The sequence below is a fragment of the Triplophysa rosa genome, linkage group LG5 (genome assembly GCF_024868665.1).
Source record: "Triplophysa rosa linkage group LG5, Trosa_1v2, whole genome shotgun sequence".
Taxonomy (NCBI): Eukaryota; Metazoa; Chordata; class Actinopteri; order Cypriniformes; family Nemacheilidae; genus Triplophysa; species Triplophysa rosa.
Genome location: NC_079894.1, coordinates 19311217 through 19334463, shown reverse-complemented (window position 1 = coordinate 19334463; position 23247 = coordinate 19311217). Strand labels below are relative to the sequence as shown.

Below are 23247 nucleotides of genomic sequence, written 5' to 3'. Positions count from 1 at the left end.
GTTGGAGAAGATAAATGTAATGGTGAGGTTGAGCGTGAACACTGATTTATTTTCCAGCAGAAACTGGGAGAAGATCTTTAACATTTATGTTGTCTCTAAAAACAGCCATTTGTTTTGATAGTGTGTGAGTTTGTTTTCTGTGTGTTGTGTTGGCCACCGTACCTCTGCCGTTCTGAAACTGCATTTTTTCTTCATCTGGATCTTGCTTTGCTTTGATGTAACCACAATGCCTAAAACACACAAGAAAAGATCACTTTAAAAAAGGTTAGTTTTATAAACCAGCCATAAAATTGTGTGGGCTCCTAGATTTCAGGGTTGTGCAGGGCTCCAGACTGCGACTAAATGGTCGCATTTTGCGACCAGTTTTAGAGACAGCACGAGCATTTTTTACAAGTACTCGCGCATGTGCGACCTGCAATTTGGAATTTGTTCTAGTTGTTATTTCATGTGGAAAGACGAGTAGAACACCAGCCCGCCACCAGTGCAGGCTGTGTGTGATAGTCAACTGCGCGGGTCACTCACGTCACTGATGTTTCCCGCTGCCGCGGATGCTCACAATCCAGGTCGTCATTGACAAGTTTACACACACACAACATGAGCGCATTAATACGAGTCGCTGTTTGCTGTTACGGATTTCTTGAGCCCGAGGACCAACGATTTGATATTTGAGACGTTTCAAACGAAACTAACCGCGGAAGAGTTCAGGAAACGTCATTTATCTGTGGATTAATTGAGACAGCGCTGGATCATTTCAAATCCGTTCACAGCCAGAATGAACGACAGGCGAATGCTCTTGTTAAGTTTTATTTGACGTTATATTTACATACATGTGTGGTGAACATGAGGAAAAGTGTCCTTAATACACAATAAAATCATCTTAAGAACATAACACGAGGCCTTTCATTTTGCTTTAATGTGTAACACTGTAAACAATTAAATATATACTTTTTGACAAACACAATTTCTGAAAGGAATTCAGATTACGGTCTCTACTTAGCACCAATCAAAAACAAAGCTTTTCTGTACACTCCCAAATCTGCGGTCATCAAGTAACTTATTTGTCAGTATCAGTAATACAGTTATTTTGGGGAAAATCATTGAATAATTGCATTGCAGGCTGATTTAAGGTGCGCCCCTATATTTTTCGTTTGTGCTCCTAAAATTTTCAGTCAGGGGCTACAGTGCTCCTAGTAAAAAAAGTTAGTCTTGAGCCCTGTTGTGTGAGAGTGAGACAAAGATTAATACTGTTCCCGTGCTTCTTCTGAGGTTCATGAGATGAAGTTTCCTCTATATACTATACTGTACAATGTACATTTGGCTGTAATATCACTCATGATGGAATTTCTTGCTAACTCACGCAAGTTTTCCAGTCTGTATATATCACTATAATTGAGTCTGAATGAGCGTGCCATCCATAAAACATCCCACTGAACATGAAGGAAAGTGTTAAACCAGGAGTTTTAATAAGCGTTCAACATCATAAAAGTGTGTTTCTCTATGTGTGTGCTGAGCGTACTCTACGAGTATTCTCTGTGGGCATGTTGGAAGGTCTAAAAATACCCACTGGTGTTCTGGGTCTCTGTGGGTACGATACAGAAACAGTCTGCCGCTGCCTGCAGCAATATACTGCAACACATGCTGTATAAAAGTATTCAGGCTTACCATCATTTTACACATCAGTACAAAACATCCCCTCTCATTTGTTAACTAATGGAACTAGTTATGCAGTTGGAGTCTACATGAAATTGTCTGGGGGGTGATGCCTGAAACATGTCTCTAAATTGTAGCTGAAGAGTTTTTTATTAAATAATACCAAAAGAATATATACTGTACATTTATACTAGTGATCGGTCAGAACTGACATATAGCGCAAATGCCCTACCCAAGTTCAGCTCCCGACTCAAGGTCCTATCCTGCTCCCCTTTTTTCTTCATGTTTTTGTGATTTACTGTTTTCTATAGAACCGTCCCATATAATGTAAAGAACATTCTGTGATTAATATAACCTTGATATCTTTCATATTGACTGAGCAATGCCATGTCAAAGATTGAAATAGTGAAATAAATCAAATCAAACTTTGATGATCATAAATTCATATATTGATTTTGAGACCATAACCTGGATTTCACAGACAGGGTCACATATTTTAAAAAGCAAGACGTGACTCTTTCTTCATACAAGTAGACAAGAGCTGTGACTAGAAAATAGCTGCACGGGGGCGATGCTAAGATGTCCATTGAGCAACCCAGTAAAAAAATGTGATATGCAATAACGTTCTAGTCCAGTGCTGTAGTACTTGAGTCCGGACCACTCGGGACGTTTTTTGGTGGTCTCGGACTTGTCTTGGACTCGTTGGTATCTGCACGCGGACTTGTCTCGGACTCGGTCATTGGACTCACCAAATGTTCTAGTTGGTCTCGACCGAGTCCGATGATATTTACATCCATCCAAACAAAACCATTGAGTTTAACCAGCTTCTTGGGCTCTTGACTTTCATTGACTTTCATTAAGTTCATTCTCTTTCCTCTTTGAGTAGGTTACTTTTTGTGATGGGTGTCAAGCTGTAAAAAAAGATTATAAATAATACTAAATGAAATTATACCAAATGACTGATTTGAGTGTTCTGGTTCACAACGCTAAGATACTGTGCCAAATTAAACTGTTACTGTGATATTGTGCCTCAACAATTGTATTTTAGCACACTGTTATAACAGACAATGAAAACCTAACGATAAAACACAAGAATCAAGAACCCAACTAAAGAAAATACTGATCACAATAATGATGTTTGTTGAAACTTCTACATTCTTTCAACATTTATTGCGGTGGCAAAAGTGATATTGATTCAATGAAGCAACAAGCTGAGAATGGGAACATTTTCCATTGGCAGCCCAGAATGTGATTGTTACACTACCATAAAAAGACTGAAAATCTGAAGATGCACTTTGGCTTTTTGTGACTTTGGTGAAATTTCTATACATATAGTAAATAAAATGACCTAATTTGATCCGCTTTTTGATCATTACAAATAAAGTATGTGGTCTTGATTTTTGAAGAGGATTCTTTTTTCTGTCTCTGTCTGGACCGTCTCATTTGGACTCGGTCTTGACTTGGACTCCAACCTCTTTAGACTCGGTCTCGACTAGTCCTGGGGCCAGTTGCATAAACATAGCCACTAAGTTAAGACTGTGTCTTAACAACTATTCTCACAGACTAGCAAATAGTTAGGACTAATTAGTCTTACTTTTCATATTTCAATTTGACCAATCTACCTTTGTATGTAACTGACTTGAAGAAGTTATGATCAGTCATGTAGAAAAAAAAATGATGACTAACTTGTAAGACTAGTCTAAGCAGTTTATGCAACCGGCCTGGTCTTGGACTTGTCTTGGACTCGACAATGGTGGACTTGACTACAGCCCTGCGTTCTACATCATGTGATTTGCAGTATGCAATGCAATAACACTCAAAGTTGTAAAACCAAACTGAATTATATTGAAATATTTAAAAAAATGAAAAGTTATTGAATCAACATACTGTACATGTTTCACATTCTGTCTGGGAAAAGAAAGCAACATTATATCTATCTCACCAGACTCTCTGCTATTGACCTAACACTTTGACTGAGCATAACTTTTTTAAGTATTAAGCATTGATTACAATCATAAATCACTGCAACACCCATATTGCGATATTTCGATCATTTTTATACATCTTACAGCCAAAAATCCAACCCTAATAACACAAATCCAAACCAGCTAATCACAGTCTCTGTCTTCTGTCATTATTTACTCACCTTCGAGTTGTTCCAAATCTGTATAAATGTATTTGTTCTGATGAGCACATAGAATGATATTTAGAAGAATGCTTGTAACCAAACAGTTCTTGGCCACCATTGACTTCCATAGTAGGAAAAATTGCTTTATAAATGTCTTTGTTCTATTGAACACAAAAAAACATATTTTGAAGAATGTGGTAAAGCAAACAGTTCTGGGGCACTTTTGACTACTATTATCATTTTTTCCTACTATGGTAGTCAATGGTGGCCAAGAACTGTTTGGTTACAAGCATTCTTTAAAAATGTGTGCTCATCAGAACAAAGAAATCTATACAGATTTGGAACAACCTGAGGGTGAGTAAATGATGACAGAATTTCTATTTTTGGGTGAACTGTCCCTTTAAATAGAAAACTACAGGTTGTGTAGCGTTTCTAGAATCAAACTTTACAAGAAGATAGATCTCCAAAAGCAACCTTGGTCACCCCCGCTGAGAAACATCGCCCCGAAAACCATTTCATCTCCCATGCAGCACGTCGTGAGGAAGCTCGGCTGAAGATCTTCTTGAACCGAATTAGTCCCTGCAGCATTCCACACGTAACCATCTAATCTTTTATGCATCCTTGCAAACAGCATTATGCTTTAATCAGAGAAGCGATCGCCGAATTACATTTCCCTTCTCTCAGGTTTATCTCTCCCCTGCTCCTGCGACTAAACTCTGCTTGGTAATTTGTTTCAAAGTATGAATCCCTCATGACAGCTAATCTGAGAAGAAAATGCAGAAGTCTCTCATTACAATCAAGCACTAGTACATTTTAAAATCATTTCTGATTATAATTGGTTTGGGGTGAGTTCCAAGGATTCTGTAATGAGCGTGATCTCCATCCAGCACGGCGAAGGAGACGGTCGAGCTGGTGATAAGAGTCGGCAGATGAACTGGACGCTTCTGGCTTTTAATTTGGCAGTAATGATGAGCAGAGGGGAGAAGGGACGCTCGTGCCAGGGTCACGGGAGCCCAGCCGTGGCTGTTTGGCAGACTGGAGCTGTGATTGCAAGGCGGAGAAGAGTGAGAATGATTCTGTCACTGGCACATGTATGTATGACACATAGTGAAACTGAGTGCCAGTGTTCATTCTGCACCATCACTTTACTCTGATACTGATTTTCAAACACAGGCTTGTCATCATGTAAACTGAACTAATCGGCTGGACAGAAGGACCCCCAATATTCTATAGTGCAGTATTCTACATTCACAAGGATTATGCATAATTATGTTAGGTATGGCCATTTTTGATTATATTTCGAGTACTGGACAGGTTTGAAAAATGAGTACTCGATTAATTGGGGGCGATGAGTACTCGATTAATAAAATTTATGTTGATGAAGCTGTGACAAGATTGTGTAAATAATTAAATCAACACTGTTAGATTATTAAAAATTCACCATCAATTCCAGCATCATCTCCTTTGCCCTGTCGCATTTTTTCTGTCAGTGTCTGATGGTAAAGTTTCTTATGCTCCTCTGACTTGTCTGTCTGATAGAAGTGGTCTCACCTGACATTTTGTGTTTAGATATAATGGTGCGTTTGTATTGTTGCGGAGCAGAATGAGCGTTTTCAATCCATTCTTATGGAAGTTGAGCTTCACGCTCGCATGGCGCTCGCGAAGCATGATCGATCAGCGCTGTCGCGTCCGAGTACTTGCGTACTCATACCCATCCCTAAATTATGTAAATTAGGGCTGTCAAATGATTAATCGTGATCAATTGCATCCAGAAAAAAAGATTGTGTTTACATAATATATGTCTGGGTACTGTCCATATTAATTTTGCATTCATAAACACAAAAACATACACATACAGTACAGGAAATATTTTGATGTATTTATATTTAAGTTATATATAAACGTCTACTCATTTTTATATTTAATATTTTTGTTAAATATATGCATGTATGTGTATGGGTTTATAAATACAAAATAAATATGCACAGTACACAGACATATATTATGTAAACACAAACTTTTAATCTGGGTGTGATTAATTGCGATTAATCGTTTGACAGCCCTAATGTAAATACATATTAGTATTTTCATAGTTGAAAAATGTATAAAATGCATAGTTGTAATATACAGTACTTATATACAGTATATCTGGAATAACTCTTCCACTTGCATCTCTGTATACTACTTGAAAAAAAAAACTTTTATTTAAATTTTATTCTATACCATTTTCTAGTAGTTATGTGCTGAGCTCCTAAAACCACAACAGATTCCTTGTGTGTGTGCAACCGATATAACAGAAACTCACAACTATTTTACAAGGTGGCTAATTCATTACATTACATTTGTCAGACGCTTTTATCCAAAGCGACTTACATTGCATTGTATTATACATTTGTTTCTGACTATGTGCAATACCCTGGGATAGAACCTATGACCTTGGCGTTGCTAGTGCCATGCTCTAACCACTGATCCACAGGAAAGCTCCTTTGAATTTGCCCCTCCTCTAACACCACCCTAACTGTGCGTTCAGACCGTCATCGACTATGTCGCTGTGTGTCGCTAGTCTCTTGCTACGAGGTCGTTAGAAGGCGTTCCTAGCTTTGGTTGCTCTAGTAACATTTATAAACAAACCCTACAGTAACTGACGAGAGCTCCGCTGCTTTACTCCTATTGGTAGTCGCTTCCGAAAGTCTCTCATCATTTGCATAAAGTTGAGCAATTCTCAACTTTGTCGCGTCGCTAGACACGCCCACTTCCTGCCGCCAACGGTCACTGTCGCTCGTGTCGCCAGCTCTTCGTTGAAATGAGTGGAATCATGTCGCTTTGTCGCTGAGTGTCATTGGCGGTCTGAACGGGGCGTTAACCTAACATCACTGGCCTGAAAGCAAATCGCACTACGTTTACATTTAGTCATTTAGCAGACGCTTTTATCCAAAGCGACTTACAGAGAGTTCAGGGAGCAATAAGTGATGAATATGTATGAATATGAATGTATACGAATTAGGCGCCTCGCAAAATTGTTACGAATTCCTGTGAGACTGTGTTGGTGTGTGTGTGGCATATACGTATATGTTCATGAAAACTATAGAAAAATAATGCATTAAAAATAGGGCTTTAGAAGAATGCAAAAATAATCCATTAAAATATTTAATTTAATATGTGTCATATGTTTATGATTTATGCAATCCAAGACATTGTGAAACATTAAGCAAGTTGTTTATTATGGCAACAAACAGCTACACTGCCAGAACACAAGAAAATATTTGTATGGTGTCTACATTTTTGCATTACGAATTGTTTTGATGGTGCTGAATTCATTACCACAATCTATTTAAATGGATGTTTAAAATCAATTAATCGTTAAATTAGCAAGGCTTACTTGAACATGTTTTTTTTTTCATTTTAAGCTAGTTAATGTACCTACTGTATCAACAGTGTGAATGTTGTTTTGCTGACAAGAACAAATTTTTCCCTGTTTTAGATCCACAATGACAAACATCTAAAGACCCTTCAACATGATTTGTAGGTCTATGTATTACAAAAGCAGTCAATGGCATGTTTATATTCTTTAACTCGTGTAACTCAACCGTCCTGTAATGGAATCATGCTTAAAAATGAAAATGTGTCCTATCCCGCTTATGTCAACAGCATGCATGCATTTACATTAAACAGAGCGTGTGTGCGAACACCAAAGTCCACAAATCATAAGAAGCTGTTCTCGTTGTGCGCCTGTACGGTTGACAGACCTCTCAGGAACCTAATGAGAAAAAGAGCATCTCATATTGACAAAACGTCTCTCCTTGAAGAACAAAGCAGCGAGGATCATCCTGATGTACGACTCCAATCTCCCAGCGTTCCTCGGCAAATGAGCGAGAGCTGCTTCCTTTTCGGTCTGCAGTGCCTCTGCTCTCTCTGCTCGGCCCCGACAAATCACTTTGCGCTGCTTACTGCACCCTCTCTCTCTTTCTGCCACACAGAAGAGACGGATCTAAGATGTTCCGTTGGCCCGGGCCTGCTATTGTACTTTGCTGACTGGAGAAAAAGCGCTATTCTTGTGCTATGTGCAGGTCTTGCAAAATTTCAGATATTTCATATTTCCTCTTTCTCTGAGCCTCACGCGCAATTTGCATATCAATTTACCTTCCCGGTCTAATACGCTGTCACCTGAATTCCGTTTTTCACGCCGCCTTCCAGCTTTCTGTCCTGGGGACCTTACGGTTGCAATCGGAATACATCACCGTTCCTCTTATTCCGTCGCATTCTCCATGTATCATTTTGTTTCTTCTCCCTTCTCTGACCTTTTCGCTTTTTGTAACTTTAAAAATGTTCGTTTCCTTTTCTCCCTTCATCTTCTGCGATACTTTCAGATCTATGTCTTGACACTCTTTGAGAGCTTGAGTTGGAGCAGGACCTGGTAGTGCTGACCATGTGCTTTTTGCTGGGAGCGCTTCGCTGGGCAGCGGCATACTAACGCTACTGAAATAAGAGCTGGGGAGAAAGCGATCCACTGTAACAAGAACCCTGGAGCTGTAGAGCCCATTCCTATCAGCCCCGTCCTGGGCTCTGAGCTGACTAAGACATATTTTGATTCCCCTATCTCTGCTAGGTGCCGGGGTCTAAAAAACGTCCTTCCCCAAAGAGACTCTCAAGATCAAGGACGTAAGAAAGCCGCCCAAACAAAGACAGCTCTGAGATCAAACGGGGAACGAGACTTTCTTCACAGCTTTGGCGCCGATGGACGGGTTTTATGATAAGGCGCCTTTAGAAGAAATCTTTATACCTTTAAACTGTGCTCAAGTTAGGTAAATACGGATGTGAAAGGGGGGCTTTGAAACCAAACGGTTTCGAATTGAAATGTGCAGGAAGTTCAAAGATTGGAAGGATGCGTGGTGTGCCTAAATGACCTTCTCAACCTTGGCCAAACCTCTTTGAAACTTGGGAGGTGAACACATGACAAGCTGGATAATGAGAAATATGTCCCAGGCTTTCACGACTTTCAGAAGTGAGACCTGTCGGAGCCGTTGGTCGAGTGACCTACCCGAGCGTTTGGTACCTGTAAACTACAGAAATAGGAGGAGGGGTCTCTTTTTCTCCATCCTCCTGGCACAGCATCCATCTCCATTAAAGCCTCCCCAGCCACATGTCCTTGCCAAGTGTTTCTAACTGACTTGCAATTAGGTTAAAAAAGCAGCTCAGATATTCCCATGACTACTGTTGCCCTTACCCTCGCGTTCCAGCAGTGTGTTGAATTACGATCACCTCATCTGGTTCAATTCATCCGGCATCTCATTTTACAAACATAAAGTGGACCGGCTATAGAAATGAGGGCAGAGGCGCTGGCATCGTATAAGGCTTTTGCTAATGGGTAATCAGTGACAGTTTGGCCCAAGTCATGACCCTGAAATGCCCGTCAGTTTATTATAAACTGCTTCCTCCTTAAGCCTAAAAAAGCTTCCTGTTTTCTAACAAAATAAATCATCTCATGGCCGTTGACTTTAGGGTTGCAAAATAAAATATGTGACCTTCTCACTGACTTTCTGTAGTCTTCCATTCCCCTATTAAACACACTCCTTGTCCCCGATGATGATGAATGGCATGCAGTGTTAAATGTTTGACTTCCTGTTTGCCGTGTGCCTGGCCTGAGGAGGAGCTATAAAGCTTGAAAGGACTCCACAAAGGGCACAGCGTGAAGTTATTTCCGCTCATAATGCTTAATTGCTTGTTTGATTACCTTGTGTTTTCTACTGCATTATAAAACAGGAGGTGACCAACCTTAGCCTTTCATTTGGCAATAAGCATGTGACCTTGAAATAACCGCCCATGCTGACAACACAAAACCGCCACGGTCAAGCTGATATGTGGATTTTACATTTTTATTAATGTGAGGACTAAAGAAACGCAGGAGACAAAGTGACCCCTGCTGTTCTGTCCTACAGGCTTGTTTTAAAAACTTCATGAAAAATAACGTCAAATATTTTCATAAAGAAAATAAACTCGGATTTTTTTGTAATATTTGTATATTGACCAAAAAAATGGTGTAAAGGTATCAAAATGGTTGTACAAAATTTGTATTCTGCAGTTCATGAGAAGGAATACTTGGAGGAGCCAAAAATACCAACAAAATACTATGCATTTTGTCTTTGTCTAAATTTCTTAAATCAAGATACGTTTACTTCACAGAGAAAAGTCCCGTAAAAAATATTAAACTAATTTATGTTTAAAACAACCAGATTTTTTTTAAATGAGGTACTTACGAAAAAGGTCAAACTAAATTCAAAGTTTATTTTTTACCCCATTGGCAGATGGCAGTTTTTTCTGCGTGTTTTAAACATAAACCTACTTAATTCTTATATTTTCTTTCATAAAACAAGATAAAACATCTTGGGTCACTTTCCTTGTCAAGTAAATGTACCTTAATTTATTAATTCTTAGATATTTGTAATGGAAACCAAAACAAAAATGTACATTAAGAAATACATTTTTTGCAGCGAAACCACAACACTGATCAAACAACCTCCAAAGAACAATACAGGCACATCAAGAACCCCCAAACTGTGTTCTTTGATAAACCAAAAGTGCTCTACAAGTATTCCTGCGCAATGCATTGTGTTTATATGTTGTTAACAACTGACAGACACCGTCTGAATATTCAGTATACAGTAATTCAGATTAGACGTCAATGTTCGAGTCAGTCTTTCGAGTCTGAATCAAAGTAAAAGCTTTTGAGGAGCCTCAATTACAGATAAACAAAAAGAGAGATTAAGTGAATGATCCAGACATTACTCACTAATGAAGAAATTCAACAAATGACGACACTTTGTACCGAGTTCTTTGTTCACAATACTGTCACAGAGAAAGAGAGTGAGGGAGGTAGAGAGAGAGAGAAAACAGCACAGATTTGTTTCTGGCCTTCAGAACATCTCAACCACACGCAATGCAGAACAAAAGAAAAGCGAAGCTACAACAAATCCACAGCTTCTGTTGGAATTTCACTCTGAAGCCAATACACAGAGAGAGAGCGAGAGAGAGACTGGGAAAGACTATCCAAAGCTCCATATTTTGGGTGAGGGAATGCATTGGCCGCAGTGGCTGTCAGCAAGGCTTATTAGCATAGACGACAGGCTTTTTTCAAAGATCAGACGATTTCTAATCACTCGGTGGGTTTGTCACAGAACTAATAGGATGGAGCAGAATGGAGCAATGCCTCCCTCATTCCAAAGCTTTCATCACGCAGAGTGGCTCTTCAAATTAATGGCAATCAGCGACACCCACCGCTTGAGCTCACAGGAGCCTGCGGCGAAAAAATAACCTCACGCTGCAGCGTGCGGTCATTACATTATCATGCAATAACAGATAGCGCAAATGAATGCGAAACAAAACGCTCGTCTCTCATCTCTTGATCCCTTGTTTTTTTAAGTCCTTTGTTTCGTGGCTCCAGAACCAGAAGAAAACTGGCAGCCCTCCAAGGGGCATGCTGTTTTAAAAAAAGATTTACTCCAGCCAAAGTCATTATTAGTGAAGTGAGGAGATTAAATGGTGATATCTGCTGAATTCCAGGATGTGTTTCTGATAGGTGTGGAGAAACATCCAATTTGTTAACTATTCATTATGGTAATTGAGAATGCGGGAGAGAAAATTACGCCGATAATGATCCTATTTTTTAGAGAAGGATTTTATTAGTTTGATTCAGTACACCAGTCAGGATCTAATTCATTAAGAAGTTTGACCTATGACACGATGGCGGGTGCACCCTAATCTATGCAGAGGCCGTGCACCTAATAAAACTCTCATTTGCTAATCACCTCACCGGAACACAGCCGTTGGTCATCGCAATAAAAATGAAAGTTAAAGAATGCCTCTGTTTTTAAAAAACAACGTAAATTACACTAAACATGATTGCACATGCTTTTATGTTACATTTATACATTTACATTTAGTCATTTGGCAGACTCTTTTATCCAAAGCGATTTACAAGTAGGAGAGCATATAAACATTTTGTCATTTTGCCATGCTACATTTTCTTAGACAGACAGACAGTTGTTGCCTTTTAACTGAATATCATAGTATTTACTTTACTTGACTTTACTTTAGTACAGTTTAGTTTAGTATGTTTTTGAGTGAGATGAGTAAAGCGCTACAAAAAAAAAACATTTGAACAGTTTCTTCACAAATGAACAAATATAAATTTGTTTTTGTTAGTTGAATCAGTGTGAAATACTTAATGTGGATTTGAAACCATTCTTGTAGTTACAGATGAGTTATTCCACAGTTTTGATGAGTTTTAATGTGTAAAATGTCAACCCTTTGAGAGGATACAACAGTAATTGCACATAGTGGGGATTGCACATAGTCAGAAACAAATGTATAGTACAATGCAATGTAAGTCGCTTTGGATAAAAGCGTCTGCAAAATGCATTAATATAAATATATAATCAAGTATTTCAAGAGCAGAATGTTTTATATAAAGAATACGGCGTGCAGTTGCCTCACAGAGTTTTAAAACAATTTAAACAGATGGAAAAATAAAAATTCTTATTTTCACTTATTACTTCGGTCATTGCTATAGGTAGGCTACAAATATATAATGAACTTTCAAATTTTTGTTTTGAACTATACATTTCATGAAACTGCAAAGCTGTGACTTTTTGCCATTTATTTGAGACAAGTTTTCTATCAAATACAATATCATTTATCTTGCAGTAGACAATAGCAACCGCATATCGAGAACAATAAGGACGGATAAAGCAGCAGAGCGCAATTAAGCGCTAAATGTTTTGTATTTGTATTACTTGAATAGCCACTTTTCAAATATTTTCATCATTTTATTGAACATAAATTCCGTTACAATCTGATATGTGATAGGGAACAACTTTGGCAAACAGTAGATCTGAACCCATGACGACATGAAGTAAGTAACACACACTTTATGCTCTACGCCATTGAAGTCGCTAGTGTTGGGCGGATTGATAGTATAAAAAGCCTCTGCTTACAAGGTGGGCTATTTTCACTGTAAATAGACACTCCGTATTTTTTATTTCTTCCAATAAGTGGTGGGGACAAAATTGACTTTGGCAAATAGTGGTGGGGACATCCCACCCGCAAATTACTGTAAATGTAAATGATAAATAAATAGATAAATAAATAAATGCCAATATTTCAATAAATTGTCAAATAAATTATTATCAATGATAAATAAATAAACAACACCAATATTTAAATTAATGGTTAATTGTAACATTATTAACGATAAATAAATAAACACCAATACTTTGATATGGTCAAACGTAATATTATTAACAATACATGAATAAATGGGTTGCTTTTTGCCACTTTTAACCAGGTTCAAACATGTGTTTCACAGATGAGCACCAAAGCTAAATCTGTCCGGACTATGTGTCCCACTTACTAAGCCATGCACATCACATAGACCTGACTTTCTTTTGTTTGTATCAGCAAAGCTTTTGGAAAGGTACTGTGGTACATGGAAATTTAGACTCCCTCCCCAAAGACCGGCTGCTCAAAACGCACAAAGAGTGCCATCATCTTTTTCCAAGCTGGAGGTGTAAGATTCTCTTCCTGTGTAATTGTGCTTGACAGGCGGTAACTTGCTTTGCCTTCATTATCTCAGTGTTTTCCTCTCTTTTGTGCTGACTGTGCGATATTTTAGCCTTGACTCACATCTCACAGCTCAAAATGAACCGTGCTTATAGTGTCGGCCACCCTATAGATACAATTACTGTGTAATTTTGTTACTGCTGCCAAAGAGTGCTTTTATGCACAACGACTATATTGCGGTGAGAGGCCGGTCCATCATATTAAGCAGCTGGGAGAACAATTACACCTTAAACATGCTTTGGCTTTGTGTTGTTTTGTATGCGTTGGTGTACGTCTACACACAAAGAGAGAGAGCGCACGGAGAAGACCCCGCGGGCGACACACCTGAAGAGCTCTTGAAACGGTGTTCACCATTCCAGCCTTCATAATGGAACTGCACTCCAGTACACAAGCAGTTTTGGCTTTAAAACGCAATTATGCTTTTGGTGTGCTACAATTGCGGACGCTCTCAGGTGCATTGGTGGTCCTGCTTGGATGCACGAACGCGTGCCGAAGCAGAAAAACAAAGAGCCAAACATTCTGGTGCCATTTGGCCAATTGAAGATGTCACCGAGACATCAGCACCTAAAGACACACTTGAGGTAAAACTGAACATTTAATGCAAAAATCCATTATGAACATGGCAGAGTAACAACCAATTTGACATAACAGGAGGATGAAAATCACAGAAAACATGTTCTGGAGCATTAAGTGCTCTAAGCTTCAGGTTCTATGGAGAAATTGAATACTCAAATGAGTGTATCTGACATTGTGCGTATGCGGGAAGCATGCTTTCCTGTCATCATTAAGTTTTAAGAATAACCCAAGGCTCATAGCAGATGCTTCCCAGATAACATATCACTAACAAAGAGCTTCTTATTCTTTCTAATGAGCTCGGCTTAAAAATCTTCCTGTGTACTTCATCTCTGATTACAATGACATATTTATCTGTGGTGTACAGTACCTGAATCATTAGGGGCATTAGCCATTGAGCTCATTACACAATCTTAACAAGTAAGACACAGTAAAAAGGGGTATAGAGTAGTGGGGGTTACATTAAATACACAGGATATATCCTGCCTGGTAGACTTCAAAAAGCATATACAGGAATTATTTTTAATTGACATAAATGTTTTATTTGGTATAACCCAATCAAAAGCTACATATCGCTGCTGTCCTTCTGAAACCTCGTATCTCCATATTTTGTGATTTTTTTTTCCTCGCCATAAATCATTATTATAGTCACTCTTTATGTTAGTCACTGGGTTACGCAAATATCAAACCAATAGAAAGTATTAAAAAGTGCTCGCAACTTTGACAACACAGTATTTAATCATTTAAAAAGCTCAGTGTTTTCTCTATTCCCTAAAAAAACAGCGAATTTGGACATCCAAGGTTTCGAACGAACAAATAAGATATACAAGTGACAGTATAAATGTTAATGTATGACAGTTAATATTATTTTTTGTACATGATTAGGTTATTTGAGAATTTTTTTAAGAGTGTAACTAAGCATGATTATTTAAAAAATGTATATGATTCTTTTTAAATGCCGTAGCTGTTAATAATCACCCCCCCCCCCTTTAAAAATGAGTTTGCTTGATTTTCTAGCAGCTGAAAATATTAAAAATGTAATTAAAAGAGAAATATTGGCATATGGGGTGTAATAAATAATTAGGCGCTCCACTGGGGATATGGCTTAAAAGAGATAATCCTGCAGGATAGAGCGAGTTGGACGTGGGAGTTAAATAGATTTTCCAACTTTAGTAAAAGTTGAAAACAAAAATAATTGTCTGGCAATGATGGAAGCAACAGTGATGTTCTGTAAGTCCACGAGCTAAACTTCCGGTGTAGACACGGTGTAACGCGCTAAAAAATAGGCAGAATTTGATGACTGAACACCATCTGCTTGCTGTACCACGTGCCATTTTCTCCTTTTGTTAATATAAAAATCCACAAATATTCTGTGCCAAATGAAGTCCTCGGTGTGCTGGAAAAGCAAATTAAAATAGTACTATTTAAAATTTATTATTCTTGTCTGGGGTTTTTTTGCTCATCTTTTTATCAGAAGTAAACAGGTAACAGGAGTGGACAGACTGGTGCATGCGTCTCTTACGCCACATGGCATACTAACAGCTAGGCCACTGCTCCGACTCCGACTATGTGGGACATGGACACTTTTTATCCAGATAGTACACATATTACAGAAGCTGAACTTGACAGCAGGGGACGGATCAAGAAAGATCAAGCAAGGGGAGCTAGTATTAGCTTTTTGCACTTTTGGCAACACATGCAGTGAAGTCCAAATTGATTTGAGTCTACAAATACTACATAGCTGCAACTATGAAACACTCCTCTATAACATCAAACACACAGCAAGGGGAGAACAGGTTGAAAAACCAGCAAAGTGATGGCTTTATTTTTGAAATTTTAATTGTATAGCCGATACTGTCTTTTTATGGTATGCTAATCATGGCGGCCTATTTATACTGAGGAGACAAAACAACCCCAATTAACTTCATGTTAAATGATCAAAAAGCACAGTATTTCTTACAGGCTAATGTGTGAGTCTCATTAAGTGGAGGAACAGGCAATTTCGACATTAAAATCTCTGAATTATGCATTATCTCTGTGAGCCAGGTGAAGCTGTGTGAACAGTACAAAAATATGCTAACAGTGCTGTAGCCTTTAAAATGATTGCTCAAGCTCCAAACTTACAGAGAATGGGAACACAGGCAGAGACAGAAGAGGAGTGTGGGGAATAGAGATAGAAAATAATAATATAGTGAAAGAATAAGGCAGATGCTGAAGCTGTGGGGTGGTGTGCGTGGGAGTTATTTTGCGGAAGGTGACGCAACCTGGCAACCGCAGACTCCTGATGGTAAGTAAAGCCAAAATGACCTCCAAAGTTCAAGTGGGATTTGCATAGATCAAGATGTGAGGTGATTATGTTGTTTGATCTCATCTCCCTGCACACCTGAACTGCATAAAACGACATGAAATACGCAGAAGAAACCCTGTTCGGTGTTTGAAAGTAAGCCAGTCGTTCTCCTCAAGGACATATAGTTGCCCGGAAAAGGTTTATCGAGACCTGACTTCCCTCTGAGAGACAGTTTAGATTGTGAAAGTTTGTATAACCTTCTGTTGTATCTTAGACAACTGTGTTACAGCGGAGAATTATGCCTGCAGCTGAAGAAATAATCGGCGTATCTGCTTTGTAAGTTACTGACTCCACAATTTATTACACTTTTGAGAAGGGGCTGTTCAAGGGTCTGGGGATATTTAGCCCAGAGACACTTATGAATAAACAGCATACAGTTTAAATATGTATTCTTCAAAAGTTACATCAGAAAAGAGTCTTTTTTAAATGAAGCAAATCTTTCAATATTGCAAATACCACATTGGCCTGGACATAAAAAAAGAGCTACATACTTTTAAAATCCACAAGGCTACCAGTTTTATTCAACTTCTGTACACATTACCTTAGGGCTGCAACTAACGATTATTTTAATTGTCGACTAATCTAACGATTATTATTTTTTATTAATCTAATAAAGATTTTTTGGATTACCTTATTAATCATTTGGCAAACTTTGCAAATAAACAAGAAGTTCTAGTATTTTCTTACATTATAAAGCAAATCATACTTTTTACTCCACTACACTTTATAAATAAATATTGTTGTTTTAACATTTTAATCCGTGTGTACATTAAAATCACCATCTTCTTTTAATTAAGTAGTTTTAATTTTAAAAGTTAAAAAATACTGATTTTTTATGTACTTAAGTACTGTATTAAAGGTAAAAAAAAATATTGCACTTATGCTTTTTGTTGTCCTTATGTTGTTCCAATTGCTTCCATTGTTTCCCTCATCTGTAGGTCGCTTTGGATAAAAGCGTCTGCTAAATGACTAAATGTAAATGTAAAACATTAAAAAGTGTGAATAGAGCATGATATATGCTCTGTATTTTTTTCCTCCAAGTAATATCCGACTCTATTTTCAGTCTCATAATGTAATTGAGTAAAGGTAAAATACTACTATCTGTTTCTGTTTATTGTACAAAACTATCACCGTATGAAAGACTCTAATGCAGAGTGTCATTAAAGCGAGCCCGCGCACCCGGAACTCAGAATGATGCGCTTAATGCATTCGCTTCGTTATTTACAGTTATGCGCATCCCGGACGCACAATGATGCGCTTAAAGCACCTACTTCTTCTGAAGTCCCGGGGATCATTTTGCTCCCCAAAGTAAATAATAGTTAGAACACAACGAGAAGAGATGATATGATATGTTACATGTTTAACACATAGTGCGTTGCATCAATCCAACAGTATACAGTTAAATCAGAGGTTTAAAAAGAGTTATTTCGTATGAAGACGCAACATATTCAGACCGCTTCCAGTGCTTCTAATAAGCTAAGCTACACTCAGCGAGTAACGTTAACTCACAGTCTCTATCAAAATACATTTTAAACAAAACCATAGACTATTATCTTGTCATTATGAAGAATAATGAAAACATTGGAACATCTTGGAAAGAGTAGCGTCCTGACCGTCACCGTACACACGCATGCTGACTGGAGATTGACAGACAGCACCAGCGGAGGTCAGACTTTCTTCATTATGCTATATTGGTTTATTCCTCGCATAAAGCTATCGAATGACATAAAAAGTGCATTGGTGGTTTCATGATAGTCAGTCCTTTTTGAAGCTTAAGAGTAATTTAGGCAGGGTCACAATCTGCAAAGGTTCACATACACTAACTTACACTAGTACAATAGCGTTAATGTAAATCATTAATGTAAAGCGTAGTTTTACATTACAAAAAAGTAAATTACAAAAAAAGTAATTTATTATGAATGTCGACATCTACGTGCCCCTCTCCGTCCGTTTGTGATTGTGTGTCCATGCTGTGATGATCGTATTCTGGGGGTAACGTTAGGGGGACTTCCTCCGCCCATTCACTAACTTACTGCGTCCGAGGCTCTCGGTCGCTTTTTGTCGGGTGAATTATACTTTCTCTTGTTCTGCTGATTAACTTACACATGCCCGGGAACAGAAATCATTTCGACAGGGTCAAAATGACTCTCTCCACACATAACAAGGGATCCTGCCGTGATTCTACCACAAGATCAAGAAAGACATGACACGACGAGCCAGAATCACGACAGAACCCCCGCCTTAATGTGTGAAGAGAGTCATTTTGACCCTGTCGGCCTTCGATACTCTCTCCGGTCTTTGTCTGTGTTCCCGCCCTTTTGTATCTCTCGTTATTGGTTGTTTATTAGTTCATGCCCCACACCTGTTCCCCTTTGATTTGTCCCTCTATTTAATGCCCCTGTGTTCTCTGTCTGGTGTCGGATCATTGTTCTGTTATGTTGCACTGTGTCGTGTGGGTGAGTTCTTGTCTTGTCTTGTTAGTTGGTTAGTTAGTCTAGTTTGTAGTGTTCCTATTCGTTGTGTCATTAGTTTAGTCTTGTCAGTTTAGTTAATCTTGTTCTTGTTTTGTTATGTTTACCCCCACGTGGGTCTTTGTTTTGAGTTTTGTTAATTATTTATTAAAAGTCTTGTTAACCCCTTACGTCCCTGTCTGCACTTGGGTCCTTTGTCTCTCACCTCACCCGAGTTCATGACAGATAGAGAAAGTCACGTCAACTCCATTCACTTTAATGGAACAGTTTTTTCACAGCAATGTTGGTTCATGGAGCCTCTCAATAGTTCCCGGAAGTTACTAGCAATGCATTGAGCTGCAGCAACAGACTGATTGAGATGAACTTTTAACGCAAGTCGTTTAAAAAATAAAACAATTTATATAAACATAACTTCCTGGAACTATCTGAAGGCTCCATGAAGCATGTGATGCAATGGAATTTTGAACTTCGGTTGTCGCAACTCTCACTCTCAACCACTCTGATAATGTTTAATAAATTACTAAGGTGAAACTCTTGTACTTTACATATCGTCGCTGTCTTTCTGAAACCTTGTATGTCCAAATTTGCTGTTTTTCATAAAGTGGAAAAAACACTGCACTTTTTGCAAAAATTGCATATTGTGTTGTCAAAGTTGAGAAGCACGTTTTAATACTTTTTATTGGTTAGATAAAAGATAAAAAGAAAAAAGATACCTGTGCAAAACCCAGTGACAAACATAAAGGGTGACTAATAATGATTTATGGCAAAAAAATAACGAAATATGGAGACGCAAGGTTTCAGAAAGACAGCAGCGATATACCTCAATAACACCACAAATGTCCAACACAAAACAAGTCACATATCCCATATTGCTAACCAAAGTGTGCTATATTTAATATGCATTTTTTAAAGGTTTAATAATTTTTGTTGTGACCTCATTGTATTTGCTACATCTATAATGAAATACATTGCAAGTCAAGGACTTTGTGGGAGGTTTACAATGAACTGAATTAGACTGTGAGCTTATAGACTGTTCATTGGACGCACGTGCGCCTGACCCCCAGTTTTGTGTTTGGCTAGTGTCTAATAATATAACTATTTATAGTTGATTTAATTTATGTTAATATTCATTTGTATTATTATTTTATTGTATAATAATTGTATTATATAAACGATTTGTTCACAGTAAAAAATGAAAAGTTGACTTAACTAAAAAATTTCAAGGCAACTCGCTGCACAGCTTTTTTGAGTTTACTCAACTTTTGGCCAAGTATTTCACATAACTCAATTAACTGAGTAATGTCACATGACTGTCAATTGAAAAAACAATGTTGAACAAACTTAAAATAAATATGCAATAATCAAATTTCTGAGTTCACTCAACTATGGACTTGTGAGTTGACCCAACTCAAAAGATTATGTTTTATATAAGGTTAATATATAAATGTTCTATTATTATATACACAATCTACTTAATAGATATATTATATACACACTCTACTTAAGTAACTGCTTAAACTGTTTGTGATTTAAACATTTTAGCAGTGGCCTCACTGCGTCAATTACTTCTTCAGACGTCAACACTGAGCACATGAGCCTCAATCAACAATCATCAAACATCATATAGTTAAAAAAGGAACTCTAAATACTAAAGGTAACTTACAATGACAACAAAAACAAAAAAATATAGCCAGCAAACACTAAAATAGCAATCATTTTAATAATTTAACCGGCGAATTGAAAATTCTGCAATGCATGCTGGGAACTTTCAAACACTAGAATTGTTTTTTGAGATTACCCAGTTTGGCAAGTTGGTCAAACTTCTTGTCGCGCTTTGGACAATCACTTAGATATCTAAGTACAGTCAACAAAAGAATCTTTGTTGGTACCACATTTAGACTAATTTTGTTTAGCATACTCAAAATAATACATTCTTCTTCTACTAAAAAAACTTTATTACCTTTGTTGGGAGAACAATTTGAAGTTGTATTTTTTACAGTGTTGAATTTTGTTGTATTTTCATTTTTATTAAATAAACAATATGTTGAATGGGTCCTGTAGGTCGCATTTAAACAAACCGTATGGTGCATTGACATCTAGCGGTTGAGCTTGGTATCCGAGTCTAAATTCAAAGTATTGAGAGACAAGTTTAGCCAAGTAACGGTTCTTCTCAGTTTCTTTTGCTTGTTATCAGAAATAATCTACAGGCACTCTATTATTTGTGAATGTGTTCCGGAAGTTAACTGCAGCCCGTGAACGTTTGTTTATGTTGTCACTTTGAAACCGTCTAAAATCCGCTATAAAAATCAGTTTTTTGCTTGCATGTTTCGATAGCTCAACATCTCCAAAGCTTTTCTCCTATTGAAACAATACTATCACCTTTCTTACTGACAGCGATTCTCCTTAGCGTTCTCAATGTATCCTTTTCTGTCCATCACTGTCTTTTCAAAATACAGCTTTCCGTCAAAAAACACCCACATCCACACAAATTCCCCACCTGGCTGTTTTTCTATCGGTAAAAGCACCAATCAACGGGCATGTCTTTCATACTGCATTCTGATCTTCCAGCTTTCACTCTGGACAAAGTCGACATGGGAGAGCTCTAATGGGTAATTCATGAAGCTGCAATGGCTTGTGGGTAAAACCTGGTTTGCACCGCAGGTGGCCGTGTGGCCAAGTTGATTGCTCCATGATGAAAACTTAGCTTCTTGGCTGATTAAAATGTGGTTACAAACACAGGCACATTTTTATTGTTTTGGTTTATAGTTGAGTGGCTGCGATGAATTATTTGTTGCGCGGGCATACATTACATGTATGTGTGTGTGTGTTTCAACATGTACGCTCTCAGTAGGCCAACGAGAGGCTGATTAGGTCTATTCCAGTCAATACTGAATAGAGCACTCAGCGTGATAGGCAATCACCTCAGATCAATACTAATGTTTTTAGAGACTCCAGACGGGCTTTGTTCGAGAAAGAAAGCGCTATTTAATTTAGTCAGAGTATATTTATTATCAGCATTAATTTGTAGGCTCAGTAAGTCTCGTTCGGCTGGCTGCGCCGTCCTTTCTGCTTCAGCTGTTGTTGAATATCTGAGGTGATGTGCAAAATATCTTCTCTGACTTCAATTTCAAGCCAAACTTCACAGAGCGGGTGTATTTAGATCTTTTATATGCTTTGCCATGACGGAATCCGTATTTTATTTACTTATTCAAGATTCAATTTCTTGTTAAATAATCCTTTTGACAGAAGCCCTCATATTTAACATATATGAAGTAACATCAGCCCTTAGGTCCAGTACAGTACACACTCGGCCGGGACGGAAACAAAGAAAGAGAGACTCACGTAAAAGTCCATTCTTACCTTCCGCTCACTACAAAACACGCCACCAGGAAGATAAGAAGTACAATGCCACCCGCTATAGACACCGCCAGGATGGTCGCCTGGTTAGGGTCCCCAATGGCCAGCATATCTGAAAAGAAAGTGAAAGAAACTTTTGTTAATGTTAACCCTTGTGTTCTTTGAAGGTTGATTTTCTGTCTGTTTGGGGTCCCAAAAACATATTTGTTATACATGTAAAAGCAGTAATAATTGGGGAAAAGTAAGTTTTATTTTACCTTCACTTTTAATATGATTATAAATAAACAATCCAAAGTCCGCAAAGCAAGCATGTATTTTATTTAAAGCAAAATAAAATAATAAAATAAAAAAAGAAATGAAATGAAATATTCATGGAAACATGCGAGTTAAATATTTTTGTACAATTATTAAATAAAAAAGGAACAAGGAAATACAAATTCTGAAAAAGAAATCATATTTGTAGTATGAACCAAAGTTAAGTGCATTTTTGAGATATTAAAGGGTCTTGAGATCCTTCAGACCCCAAACTCTGGGCCTGGTTCCATCACAAGCTGCATTTTGCTGCTATATACATAGTTGAAGGTGGACGTCAATTCTCTCATTTACACGTGCCATCCAAATAGGTATGTTAACAGAGGGAATAACAGGCTCAGTATGAAAGTTTCACGGCGAGCGTATGGATTTTATGCTGCCGCAATCGACTCATTACTCAAAACAAATACATCATTTATCAAACCCGGCAACGCATGAGTAACCACCTCCTTCAGGAAAATGAATATCTCCAGCAACAGGAATTGATTTAGAATTCCACTCAACACCGTTCAACAATCTCAGTTACGCGCTGCTCCCTGCACAGCAAGATATCGCGACTTTTTCAGTTTTACATGATTGAATTTTTGTATATGTAATGTTGTCTTATTTGACCTTTTTTTAAAGAAAATAAGAACCAGGACTGATAAGTCTTGCAAATAACATCCTTAAGAGCACCACAGCTCCGTGTGTCAGAGTAGGTGCACTAACCGCTAAGCATGAAGAAATTGTAAATAATCTTACTATGCTGTCAGGCTAAACATGTATGCAACGCATGCACAACTGCACACATGTGA

The 23247-nt window shown here is 37.9% G+C and overlaps 1 protein-coding gene across 1 annotated transcript in view; it reads right to left on the bottom strand.

Moving 5' to 3' along the window:
- The window catches only part of epha4b (eph receptor A4b), a 117634-nt gene that overhangs the window by 24056 nt on the left and 70331 nt on the right, over positions 1 to 23247 (bottom strand). The window contains exons 8-9 of the mRNA XM_057334208.1: positions 22145 to 22253; positions 163 to 230 (exon numbers count right to left, since the gene is read on the bottom strand). Of these exons, the coding sequence (XP_057190191.1) occupies positions 163 to 230; positions 22145 to 22253 (177 nt within the window). The remainder of the gene's footprint in view (positions 1 to 162; positions 231 to 22144; positions 22254 to 23247) is intronic.